Source organism: Cetorhinus maximus, chromosome 10 (genome assembly GCF_964194155.1).
Source record: "Cetorhinus maximus chromosome 10, sCetMax3.hap1.1, whole genome shotgun sequence".
Classification (NCBI taxonomy): domain Eukaryota; kingdom Metazoa; phylum Chordata; class Chondrichthyes; order Lamniformes; family Cetorhinidae; genus Cetorhinus; species Cetorhinus maximus.
This window is the reverse complement of record NC_135888.1, coordinates 6,965,753-6,979,954: the sequence shown is the minus strand read 5'-3', so window position 1 is coordinate 6,979,954 and position 14,202 is coordinate 6,965,753. Positions and strand designations below refer to the sequence as shown.

At 40.9% G+C, this 14,202-nt stretch overlaps 1 protein-coding gene across 2 annotated transcripts in view; it reads left to right on the top strand.

Annotated features, from left to right (window-relative positions):
* The window catches only part of golga1 (golgin A1), a 64,674-nt gene that overhangs the window by 36,626 nt on the left and 13,846 nt on the right, over positions 1–14,202 (top strand). For both annotated transcript variants that reach the window (XM_078549880.1, XM_078549879.1), the window contains exons 13-17: positions 42–137; positions 287–439; positions 5,164–5,259; positions 6,673–6,762; positions 13,320–13,422. In XM_078549880.1, coding sequence (XP_078406006.1) covers positions 42–137; positions 287–439; positions 5,164–5,259; positions 6,673–6,762; positions 13,320–13,422 — 538 coding nt within the window. The remainder of the gene's footprint in view (positions 1–41; positions 138–286; positions 440–5,163; positions 5,260–6,672; positions 6,763–13,319; positions 13,423–14,202) is intronic.

Genomic DNA, 14,202 nt, shown 5'->3' with positions numbered 1-14,202 from the left:
CAACTAGTCCAGCTCGTTCTAAAATTCTGATTATTTCCCAGGTCAGCGAACTGGAGCAAAGGTTAAATCTTACCAAGGAAAAGCTAATACTTAAAGAAAATGATGTGAATGAAAAAGAAGTTCAAATAAAAAAGTTGGTAAGAAAAGTTTAAAAATATACTTATTGTGAATCCAAAAATAAAATCAGCTTTTAATTTAAAATATATCACTTGCAAATTTAATGTAGGCAGTTGTATTTGTAGCAAGCTTAATTGAGATTTTATTGACGAGAATGACTTTTTCACAGCAAGAAGAAAGTGAAGCCGAAAGTGACAGATTACAGCATCAAATTGCTACTTTAAAACATCAGCACACAGAAAGGATTAACCGAGTGGATGCTCAAATAGCTGCCCTTGAAACTGCCCGTGAATTTGACAAAACAGCCTCGCAACATAAGATAGTAAGTAATGTACTACCAATGAACATAAGAATATAAGAAATAGAAACAGGAGTAGACCATTCGGCCCCTTCAGCCTGCACCGCCATTCAATAAGATCATGGCTGATCTTGTGTTTCGATTTCCACATTCCCATCTAACCCCGATAACATTTGATTCCCTTATCTAACAAGAATCTAGCTACCACTGCCTTAAAATATTCAATGACCCCGCCTCCACCCACTTCTGAGGCAGAGAGTTCCAAAGTCGCACAACCCTCTGAGAGAAAATATTTCTCTTCATCTCTGTCCTAAAAGGGCAATCCCTAACTTTAAAATAGTGCCCCTACAAGAGGAAACCCATAGGAGGAAATATCCTTTTGACGTCTGCCTTGTCAAGGCTGTTCAGAATCTTATACACTTCAATCAAATCACCCTTCACTCTTCTAAACTCCAGTGGAAACAAGCCTAGTCTGTCCAACCTTTCCTCATAAGACAGCCCACTCATTCCAGGTATCAATCTACTAAACCTTCTTTGAACCGTCTCCAATGCATTTACATCCTTCTTAAATACGGAGACCAAAACTGCACGCACTATTTGAGGTGTGGCCTCACCAATGCCCTGTATAACTGAAGCATAACATCCTTACTTTTATGTTCAGTCCCTCTCATAAGAAAGGATAGCATTCCATTAGCCTTCTTAATTACTTTCTGTACCTGCATACTAACTTTTTGTGACTCATGCACTAGAACACCTAGATCCCTCTGCACCTCAGAATTATGCATACGTTCTCCATTAAAGTAATATTCTGCTTTTTTGTTCTTCCTGCCAAAGTGAACAACTTCACATTTCCCCACATTAAACTCTATTTGCCAGATCTTTGCCCACTCACTCAACCTATCTATATCCATCTGCAACCTCCTCAGGTCCTCTTCACGACATACTTTCCTATCTATCATTGTGTCATCTGCAAATTTAGCTACCGTGTCTTCATTCCCCTCATCTAAGTCATTGATGTAAATCGTAAAAGGTTGAGGCCCCAATACAGACCCCTGTGGGACTCCACTCGTCACATCCTGCCAATCAGAAAAAGACCCATTTATGCATACTTTCTGCCAGCCAGCCAATCTTCTATCCATGCTAATATGTTACCCCCTACACCACGCGCTCTTATTTTCCGTAATAATCTTTGATGTGGCATCTTATCAAATGCAAGTAAGAGACCAAGGTTCCTAAGGAAGCTTTCATCTATGATTCTCATTATAATTATGAGTCAGACCCAGAATATGATATCAGCAATAGATCAGAGGTATGTGAATATTGTGGTGAAAAAAGAGCTGCCTTCAATGTGTTACGCAAATTGTAAAGAGTCATAGAGGTCTACAGCACAGAAAAAGGCCCTTCGGCCCATCGAGTCTGCGCCGGTCAAACAAGTACCTAACTATTCTAATCCCATTTCCCAGCACTAGGCCCATAGCCTTGTATGCCATGGCATCACAAGTGCGCATCCAAATACTTAAATGTTGTGAGGGTTTCTGCCTCTACCACCCTTTCAGGCAGTGAGTTCCAGATTCCCACCACCCTCTGGGTGAAAAAATTCTTCCCCACATCCCCTCTAAACCTCCTGCCCCTTACCTTAAATCTATGCCCCCTGGTTATTAATCCCTCCACCAAGGGGAAAAGTTCCTTCCTGCCTACCCTATCTATGCCCCTCATAATTTTATATACCTCAATCATGTCCCCGATCAATCTCCTCTGCTCCAAGGTAAATAACCCCAGTCTATCCAATCTTTCCTCAGAACTAAAACTCTCCAGCCCAGGCAACATCCTGGTAAATCTCCTCTGCACTCTCTCTAGTGCAATCACATCCTTCCTATAATGCGGATTCCAGAACTGCACACAATACTCTAGCTGTGACCTAACCAGTGTTTTATACAGTTCCAGCATAGCCTCCCTGCTCTTATATTCTATGCCTCAGCCAATAAAGGCCAGTATCCCATATGCCTTCTTAACCACCTTATCTACCTGTCCTGCTACCTTAAGGGACCGATGGACATGCACACCAAGGTCCCTCTGATCCTCACTACTTCCCAGGATTCTACCATTCATCATGTATTCCCGTGCCTTGTTTGTCCTGCCCAAGTGCATCACCTCACACTTATCCGGATTAAATTCCATTTGCCACTGATCAGCCCATCTGACCAGCCCGTCTATATCCTCCTGTAATCTAAGACTATCCTCCTCACTATTTACCATCCCACCAATTTTTGTGTCACCTGCGAACTTACTGATCGACCCTCCTACATTCAAGTCTAAATTGTTTATATATACCACAAACAGCAAGGGACCCAACACCCGATTCCTGTGGAGCCCCACTGGACACAGGCATCCAGTCACAAAAACACCCCTTGACCATCACCCTCTGCTTCCTGCCACTCAGCCAATTCTGGATCCAATTTGCCAAATTACCTTGGGTCCCATGGGTTCTTACCTTCGTTATCAGTCTCCCATGCATGACTTTATCAAAAGCCTTGCTGAAATCCAAGTAGACTACGTCAAATGCACTGCCCTCATCTACACACCTGGTCACCTCTTCGAAAAAGTCAATCAAATTGGCCAGACGTGACCTCCCCTTAACAAAACCATGCTGACTGTCCTTGATTAATCCCTGCCTCTGCAAATGTCGATTAATTCTGTCCCTCGGAATTGCTTCCAGTAGTTTCCCTACCACTGAGGATAGACTGACTGGCCTGTAGTTCCCCGGTTTATCCCTTCCTCCCTTCCACAATGCCACATTGGCTGTTCTCCAATCCTCTGGCACCTCTCCTGTGGAAATGCCTTCTGGAAATCCAAGTACAGTACATCTACAGGCTCCCCTTTATCCACTGCGCATGTTACTCCTTCAAAAAACTCCAATTAATTGGTTAAACATGATTTTTCTTTCACAAAACCATGCTGACTCTTCCCGATTACCTTGAGCTCTTCTAAGTGCTCAGCTATAACCTCCTTAATGATAGACTCTAATAACTTCCCCACGACAGATGTCAAGCTAACTGGCCTATAGTTTCCTGTTTTCTGCCTCCCTCTCTTGAATAGAGGGGTTATATTTGCTACTTTCTAATCTGATAGAACCTTTCCAGAATCTAGCAACTTTTGGAAAATTAACACCAGCGCATCAACTACCTCATTAGCCACCTCTTTTAAGACCCTAGGATGTAGTCCATCAGGATCTGGAGATTTACCAGCCCGCAGCTCCATCAATTTGCTCAGTACCATTTCCCTAGTGATTTCAATTTCACCAAGTTCCTTTCTCCCGTTCACCTCCTGATTCGCAGCTATTACTGGAATGTTTTTTGTATCCTCTATAGTGAACACAGAAGCAAAATATTTGTTCATTTCTCCTGTCATTTCCTTATTACCTACTATTAACTCCCCACTGTCATTCTCTAGAGGACCAACACTCACTTTACTTATTCTTTTCCTTTTTAAGTACCTGTAGAAACTCTTGCTATCCGTTTTTACATTTCTAGATAGCTTCTACTCTAATTTTTTCTCCTGATTAACCGTTTAGCCATTCTCTGCCATTCTTTATGTTCTGACCAGTCATCTGTTCTGCTACTCATCTTTGCGGAGTTGAATGCTTTTTCCTTAAGTCTGATGCTTTCCTTAACTTCTTTAGTTACCCACAGATGGTGGGTCCAATGTGTTATTTTTAAATGAGGGTCTGAATTACTTGCTTTTAATTCTTGGACCTTGGAGGGGGATATGTTTCCTACTGCCAAAGGAGCAGTTAGGTAACTGTGTTTCACTAATGCTAGGCTGTTTAGTTGGAGGTGTGCAACAGCTGCTTAGTGACAATTCTCCCTCCTTATGGAGAAGTGCCAGGATCATTTGCTCCCTTTCTCCAGCTTGGTAGAATGGAAGGTAGAGGGGATGAGGTTGGAGGGGTGGAGGGAAGCATGGTGGTGAAATCTATGCCCTTCCACTCAGTGAGTCTATGTACTAGCACACCACTGCAACCCCCCAAGATCAGGTAAGTTTTAAATCTTAATATTCCCACATCTTAACATCAACAAAAAAGGAGCGTCTGGAGAACAAGTAGTCTGCTCCATGTATAGTGTCTCCTAGCTGATATCTTTGCATACTTTGCTCCCATTGACTTAAGAAACTGTCCATTTACCTTTACCATCTTGGTTTGAATTCAGCCTAAATTGATGAAATAGGTTGTTTATACGGGTTTCACTTGAAAGCAGCTTAGGAAAGTTCGACCCAGTTCTTGGTCAACAAAAGCCCTTTGCACAACACTGCCTCCAACTTGGTCATCTTAAAGAGACTACAGTACATTGATTGCCAACTGCTGAGGAGTGGCATTTTTTGAGTTTAGGACTGAGGTATGTTATTAGAGCAGAGTATTTTAAATACTTCCATAAACTATAAAAAACCGTGGTATAAAATGAAAACCTTTTTTTCCTGTTTGCACAATTTTGTAATATTTTCTTCAGTATAATTGCGTGTAATTTGTTTTCTTGTGGCCTATAGACTTGATTAGGCAAAACACAATTTCCCATTAGCCTACCTTTTAAGCTTGTGAACCTTTTATCATTTTTTGGTGCTTGTAAGGTCATTACCTAACCTTCCCCTGTTGTGGGAAATCAAAATGTCTTGTAGCTGAGCTTTAGCATATACAGCCTTGTTGTAACCTAATTGTACAGCATATGTACACATCTATTTGTGTTCTTTGTGCACAGAGCCAATGCCAACAGAAAAATGAAGAACTAAGTGACAGGCTTAATGAAACTGAAAATGCGTTAAGGAAAGTTGAGTGTGAACTTGAAAGGTCAAAGGTTAGTACCACATTCTAAAATTATATTCAAGAATGGTTATGTTTAAACTAATATTTTTAATTTTTTTTTTCCATTCCTTACTATGAAGCCGTTACTGTTCCAGGTTGAGAAGGCATATCAAAGACTTGCTTCATGACCTTTGCTGATCATGTGGGATGGCCAGTTTCTGGAACATGTGCAAATACCCCCATTCCAGAATCCAACCTTTATTTTTTTAGCTTGCTTTATTTCTCATTTCAATTGTACCATCTTTCTTGTTCCTTTCTTTTCACTTACAATGGACCCTTTCTATGACACTAATGTTTTAGAATTATGCAAAAAGTCTATTTGAAAATGAGTGATGTACATATCTTTTAAGGTGCAAAAGGTTCTGTGCTGTATGAGAAACATATATTTAGGACAGTTCTAGTCACGACCATTGCAATTTCTTTTCTATTCCATGATTTGTAATCTCAACATTTCACATTCTAAAAGTTCAGCATGATGTGATATTACTGTATTTCCTATATTTTTCTTCCCTTCTCTGATGCTGCCACATGTTGTCCAATTGCTGGGACAATGAGAAGTTTGCATAGCAGACTCCTGTAGCCCTGTAGAAAGGGAGTAGTTGAAAAAGTTTTCCCACTGTAAAGCAGTATGTTCTGCTGCTTTGAAACACTTGTAGAAGCAATCAATAAATAATAATCCTATCTGGCGTAGAGAGCAAGCATTGAATAAAGAAACATACAAAACCATTATTATTTTAGGAAACTTCCACTTTTTGAAAGGTTTCTGTTTCCAATCATTTATTCACATAATTTTAACAAAACTATTTTGCAAAATACTGTGAAATAATAAACAACCCTAATGGAGGAAATATCCTTGAGATGTACATGCATTAAAAGTATTCTTTGTACACTTTTTAAATTTAATATTAGTAAAAGCCTAAATTGGACAGAGTCGTCAACAGACCCTTCAGCTAAAAGTTAATATTTATTCATCACCTGCTAGTTTGATATTGATTGGAAGTGTTCAGACCAGCAAACTTCCCCTGGGCAATTAACCTGCACTGGGGACCATTCAAAAATGCAATTTAAATTGCAAACTGGGTAACTATTGTAATGATTGTACAATTGTACAGACCAAGCCCTCAGGGGACCCCACCAGCATGGGACTCCACCCCCTCCCCCATTATTCCTTCACAGCACAGAAATACTCACATTAACCTTTCAGTGCATGAGCCTGCTCGTTCTCTAGCACAAATCCTACCCAGGTTAATTTACTCACCCATAATTAATAGGACTATTTATTTAAAGTGCAAGTTGTGTATTAGTTTATGCAGTATTGGAGGTGGTGTAAACACAATTTGAATGTGATCTTTGTGAATTTTTAATGGTGTAATCACATTAACAACATTCAAATGTTTGGATGCAGGAAGAATTAAACAGCAGAGAAACTGTAAGTGCTGAAATTGACAAAACGTTAGAAGGGACAAGGAAACAGAGGGAGGAATTGCAGCATAAGGTTTGTTCCATTCAATAATGTTAAAGCTGCGGTATGTGGCATAAAATTGGAATTCGACATTTCAGGATACTTTTCCTTTAAACATTACATCAGCTGATTTTTTGTGACTGCCCACAGAAAATAAGGACAAAACAACCTTTCTTCGGAGTGCATTAGTATTGCTATAGGTATAAAAGTCTAAGAATCTGCACTTTGAATCTTATGAATCTCCATTTAGTGGTAGAAGTGTTCATCTGCCAGTGTGACTATGGCCTGAAATTTCCTGTTGGCGATTTGGGGGCGGAGCCCGCTCGCCGACGGGAAAATGACGCGGGATGACATCGGGAGGAACCCCTGATGTCATCCCGGTTCATTTAAATATTGAGGAAGGCGGACGGACAGCGAAATCAGCTGTCCGCCCACTGACCTGTCAATGGCCAATTAAGGCCATTGACAGGATAATTAAGGTAGTTAAATGCCCTGCCCGTCCAACCTTAAGGTTGGACGGGCAGGCCAGGAGCCCCAGCGGGCTTCTGAGAATACATGAAACCTCATCCACTGGTGGGATGAGGTTTCATGCCCGTTTTTAAAAACTTTAATAAAGTTTATGTGCTTCTTATTAACATGTCCCATCTCGTGTGACATTGTCACATGAGGGGGACATGTTAATAATTTTTATATCTTTAAAGTTTTTTAGAATGTCAGTAATCTCCCTGAGGCAGCACTTAGTCTCAGGGAGCAGAGCACACTTTGACAGATGGGGAATCCCTCCCCCCCCACCTGCACAGGAGGCGCATAGCGCTTCTCATCGGGCAGGCTGCTGGGTGGGCCTTAATTGGCCCGCCCACTCAAAATGGTGGCAGGCCCTGTTTTGGCGGTGGAGTTTGGCTGCCCGCCCGCCGCTGAGCCGGTGGGACCCGCCCACCAACCAAGGGCAAAATTCTGCCCTATGTCACTAAATGCTGATGCCTAATTAAAGAATGTGTAATTTACATAACAAATTTAATATATTATAAATATCATATAGGCATTACAGAAAAAAATTGGCAAACTTTCTGAATTTCATTTCACAGAGTGTTTGTGATTAAAAATGATTTTTTAATTTGTTTGTCAATTTTGATTTAGTAATCATCCCTTTAAACCAGCTATACCTCATAAAAACTTACAGCACAGAAGGACGCCTTTCAACTCATCATGCCTGTGCTGGTTCTTGAAAGAACAGTCACGCTTAGACTCAACTTCATTTTTTTTTTTGTTCATAACCCTGTAAATTCCTCATCCTGATCTACCTGTCCAACTCCCTTTTAAAATTTTTGATGGAATCAGCCACCAGCAACTTTTTCAGGTTGGGCTTTGCAGACTCCAACAAATTTGAGTGAAAAAAAAATTCTTCCCATCTCCCATCTAGTTCTTTTGCCAATGATTTTAAACCTATGATCCTTGATTATTGATCTACATTAGATGGCACAATTATTTTCTCTACCCAATCTATCAAAACCTCTATTAGGTAACCTCTTAACTTTTTCTGATCAAAGGAGAACAGTTCAAACTTTTCCAATTTCTCCTCATAATTGAAGTCCCTTATCCCAGCAGATATCCTGGTAAGACTCATTTAAACCCTTTCTAAGGCCTGGAGTGCAGTTCCTAGAATGTCCAAGAATGGAAGCGTTTTTTAAAAGAACTGCAGTTTAGATCCCTGTATTAAGTTCATTTTGACACAGTGCTTTTGGTTTAGTCAGTTATAGGCCAAAGAAAATAATGATATAAACAGTGCTGTGTAACTGGTTCAGTTTATATATGACCGACCCTTACCGTTTAAATTTGAGTGGAATAATCAAAATTCAGGATATTCTGATACTTTTCAAGGATGCAAAAGGAGCTATTTTATTCATAAGAGTCTGTTTGAAAATCTCAGGGAAAGTACTGATCAGTTTGAAATGCTTGAAGTCGAGGCAAATCAGTTTGAAGTTCCAGGAAGATTTTCCATTAGTTGGATGCCCACATGCTAAAAAGATCCAGGAAATGTAACACTGTGGTATTAAAAGTAACTTATAAAATATGGGCTCAGCTCTTAGAGTTAAGGTCTTCATATTTGCCCATTTGAATAATTAGGTAAAAAGATATCTACTGTAAATAACCATATTATAACAACATGATAATATTACATAATTGGTGTAATGTTCTAGTGTGTTCAATGACTGGAATTGGATCTTTTAGAGGCACAGACTAAGTCCAGTAGCTAAAGCAATTACCAGATAGCGTTTGCAGTTCATTTCCTGGACTTGTTGTAGAAAACATGCCCAGATTTCAAGCAAAAGATAGAAGGCTTTGAGGTTCAGTGAGTGGGACAATGCCATAAGCTTAGTTTAAGATATAAAAGGAAAAATAATGCAGGGTAAGAAGATTAGAAAAGATTAAATATGTTATTTAAAAAAAAAAACTACCTGATTACTACAAGAACTGGATGAATATCTAGTTAGGAACAGAAAGGATAATTGTAAATATAAGTTGAGATAAAAAGGTTCAAATTTTTGCTACACAGATCTTGGCAACATTTTGTCAAGGACGCAGAAGGCCTTAGAATGAGTATTGTAGATTTAAGGTTAGACATATAATTTGGATTTCCACTTGGATTAAAAGGGTAGGAATGGGAAGGGCAAAAAATAGAAGAATCTTTCCACAGAACTAAGTGTAACACCTACAGTAGAATAAACTACATATGATATCTGGCAGTAATGGACTCCAACAAAGCAAATTTCCCCCTCCTTATTTCATGCTGGTTCTTACAATATAGTAACTTATGTCTGTTAGAACCATGTATAAATAACATCAAAATAATATTAAAAAGTATAATACGATTTAATTTAAAATTGCTTTCACAATTAAAAACCATTTAAAATATTGCATTTCAAGCAACTGAATTTTTAACTTTTTTAAGCATAAAGCCTACGTTTTATACCACCACAATGTTTAATGTTAAGCAGATTAAGACCTTGGTATTCTCTTGTATGCCAAAAACAATGTTGTTTTGCTTTTATGTTATGAATTTTCTGCCTTCTGAACTCTTTGAGGGAATCCAAGAAAATTGAGACTAATGTATCAAATCTCAACATGAACAAGTTTCCTGGAGGGCTAATCTCCTTGTACAAAGTTTGTAAAGTACGAAGAGGCACATTTGTGCCGTATGGTTGCACTGGTTTTCAAATCGGACAACAGCAAGTTTTGACATTTAATTGTTGAAGTTAAATGATTCCAAAATGACATAAGTCCTCAACTTTGATAGAAAATGTGACCATATTTTCTTTATTCTTCTTTCAAATTTAATCAAATAGTCTTTGTTTTTTTTTACTTTTGAAACACCTTTCTTGATATTTTGAGCTAAGTATTATCCTAAAATATATCCTAATCAGACACCTTGGGTTTCCTCATGTCTCCTTTTCCATTATCTCTCATTTTCTATACATGTAAGACCATTTAGAGGATTCTATCTTTAGTTGATGCCTCATGAAGGATTTTAGGTACCTTATGTAAGAAGACATGTTTGGTATTTTTAAGTGTAAAATTACATTTTATTATACACTGCAGTTAAAAATTTCCTTGCATAATAATTAAAACCTAATATCTTTCAAACTTCTAGGTTATGTAAGCTTTGATGTCAAACGTAATTAATTGGCCTGCCCACGTAAAATGGCAGCGCGCCCCCGATCAGCGGTGCCGATCAGAGGCGCTTCTCCATTCGCCCGCTCCTGAACTCCCCCCCAGCCCCCGGACAATGGGGGGGAAATTCTGCCCCATGTCTCTCCATGTGAGAAACACTATGGGGCATGATTTTTTTGGATGGCAGGGTTACCCACCTGAGGGGGGAACACATCCCCGCTGATTATGACAGACTCACAGCCATTTAACGCTCTGAGGAGTATTAATTAGCTGGAGACGGGACTTTTATTCTGTAGTCCTAATGGCGCCAGTGGCTGCAGCAGCCGGTACTGGGATTACAAGCAGTCCCCAGCTTCCAAGTCCCGGGGTCCAGTACCAGATAAGTGTGGTTGGAGGGGGGTTCTCATGGCAGGGAGGGGAGGTGAGGACCCAGTGGGGGTGGTGTTGTAGACGGAGAGGCTATGGGTGGAGGGAGCACTTACAAGGGCAGACTTTGGGGGCTTTTGCACCCAATATGGAAAGGGGGTCCCTGAGTGAGGCACTCCCTCCACCCTGCCTGAAGCCCAAGCACAGTGAGCTGCCAGTGTCAATATTGAGACTGTGTGGGAAGTGACCCTTAAGTGGCCAATTATTGGTCTCAATTTGACCATAAGACGTAGGAGCAAAAGTAGACCATTCAGCCCATCGAGCCTGCTCCGCCATTCATGGCTGATCTGATAATGCTCAACTCCAAATTCCTGCTTTTTCCCCATAACCCTTGATTCCCATACTGATTAAAGATCTGTCTATCTCAGCCCTGAGTATACTTAACGACCCAGTCTCTACAGCCCTCTGCAGTAAAGAATTCCACAGATTGACTACCCTCTGAGAGAAGAAATTCCTCCTCATCTCGGTTTTAAATGGGTGCCCCCCTTACTCTGAGATTATGCCCTCTGGCCCTAGGCTCTCCCACAGGGGGAAACAACCTCTCAGCATCCACCCGGTCAAGCCCCCAAAGAATCTTATACGTTTCAATAAAGTCGCCCCTCATTCTTCTAAACTCCAATGAGTACAGGCCCAACCTACTCAACCTCTCCTCATAAGAAAATCCCTCCGTACCCGGGATCAACCTAGTGAACCTTCTCTGGACTGTCTCCAGTGCCAGTATATCTTTCCATAGATAAGGGGACCAAAATTGTTCACAGTATTCTAGGTGTGGTCTAACTAGTGCTTTGTATAGTTTTATAAGACTTCCCTATTTTTATATTCCATTGTCTTTGAAATAAAGGCCAACATTCCATTTGCCTTCCCTATTACCTGTTGAACTTGTATGTTAGCTTTACGGGATTCATGCACAAGGACCCCCAAATTGCTCTGTGCTGCACCTTTCTGCAGCCTTTCTCTATTTAAATAATATTCAGCTCCTCTACTGTTCCTGCTAAAGAGCATACCCTCACATTTTCCCATATTATATTCCATCTGCCAAGTTTTTGCCCACTCACTTAACTTGTCTATATCCCTCTGCAGACTCATTGTGTCATCTTCACCACTTGCCCTCCCACCTATTTTTGTGACATCTGCAAACTTGGTGATAGTACATTCACTTACCTCATCTAAGTCATTAATACCTATTGTAAATAATTGAGGCCCAGCACTGATCCCTGTGGCATTCCACTAGTTACAGGTTGCTATCCCGAAAATGCCCCCCTTATTTCAACTCTCTGGGCTGAATTTTGCTGTCGGCGAGCAGGGGATGGGGCCTGCTCGCTGACGTGGGATGACGTTGGGGGAAACCCCGACCTCACCGCGCCCCATTTAAATCTTCAGGAAGGCGGGGGCACAGCGAAATCATCTGTGCGCCCGCCGACCTGTCAATGGCCAATTGAGGCCATTGACAGGATCATTTAAAACAATTAAAGGACCTGCCCGTCCAACCTTAAGGTTGGCGGGCAGGCCAGGAGCCCCGGCGGGCTTCTGAAAAACCATGAAAGCTCATTCACTGGCGGGATGAGGTTTCATTTAGGTTTAAAAAAAATGTAATAAAGTTTTTAATGAAATTTATTAACATGTCCCATCTCGTGTGACATTGTCACATGAGGGGGACGTGCTAAGCATTTTTTTTCTCTTAACGTTTATACAGCTGTCATTGATCTCCCTGAGGCAGCACTTAGCCTCAGGGAGATGTGCGCTCTTTCGTGCGCATGCGCGAAAGAGCGCACTCTCACATTTGGGGAATCCCCTCCCCTGCCCGCACAGGAAGCACATAGCGCTTCTCGCTGGGCGGGCCTTAATTGGCCCGCTCACTTAAAATGGCGACGGGGCCCTCTTCTCCAGTGGGGATCGGCTCCCCGCCCACTGGAGATTGGGTCAGACCCGCATGCCCGGTAGGCAGAATTAGCCAATTCTCTATCCATGTTAATATACTACCCCCAACACCATGAGCTCTTAGGTAGCCTTATGAGCAGTACCTTATCGAATGCCTTTTGGAAATCCAAATATATTACATCTACTGGTTTCCCTTTATCTATACTGCTTATTACCTCCTCAAAGAATTCTAATAAATTTGGTAGGCATGATTTCCCCTTCATGAAGCCATGCTGGCTTTGCTTGGGCAAGGGCGGGATGCCCTAGACCTCACTCGCCAAACACACACACACACACCCCCACACCGCCCTGGCACATTGTATAAGTGCGGACATATCTGGTCAGGTGGGAGGGCAGCAGGAAGGCCTCCCGGGGAATTTTATGGGCCCTGCGCCTGCAAACCTGCCAGCGGGGCACTGTAAAATCCTCATGATTCTGTAGGGAAAGGAGGTTTGTGCTTCTCATGCTTGTTTTTTTTTGAGCTAATCTGTTCCCTAAGGTAGGTACAGTTGCTGGTGCTGGTAAAACTGTACTGACAAATGTAACATGCATTGTTTGGTTTTTTTTTGCAATGATAGGTGTTAAAATTGACAGAAATGCTGGATGAAAAAAATACTTCAGTCTTGCAGAAAGATAAAGAATTAATCAAAATGCAAGAAGATTTCAAGAAACTTGAGCAAGGTTTGAAAATATATAATTTATTTAAGATCAAAGAACAGTTGAGAGAAAATGGTAGGAAAAATAACTAGTAAAAAGTATAAGCCTTGAATTGCAATTTAAACTCTTAAGATGGGAATGAGTTTAGTTTGAGCTTTAGCTGTGGCCTCTGGAAAATGTGGATAATTTCACTTGAGCAGTAGAAAAATGAAATCCACATATTAATACAATAGATCAGAATGAACAAAGGGAATCACAAGTATTAAAATACCTACTTGCTTGTAGTCAACTTTTGTTGTTCTTCGGATTGCACTAAATCAAGTACAGCTCTAACTGTTTTCGCGCTATAAAGCAGCATGTTCTGCTGCTTTCTTGGTGAACTTATGACCAGAAGCATGACTTTTGGAAGGGGTGCTGAGCAAAGTTAGGTGCTTGCCCACAGAAATGTCACAAAGTTACTTGTCCCTGACCTTCCTTTTTGTTCTACCCAATCCTTCCCCCACCCCCTTTTTCAACAGCATAAAACCCATCACGTTTCTACCTCTCTTCAGTTCCAAAGAGTCATATGGAATTTGAAACATTAACTCTGTTTCTCTTTCCAGAGCTGCTGCCAGACCTGCTGAGTTTTTCCGGCACTTTCAGCCTCTATTTCACATTTCTAGCATCTGCAGTATTTTGCTTTTGCTTTATAGTTTTCCTTGATGTGCTCTTGTGCACTCTCTAGTATTCACAGAATCTCACAGTGCAGAAGAGGCCCTTCGGCTTTTCAAGTCTGCACCGACACATGAGAAACACCTGACCTAC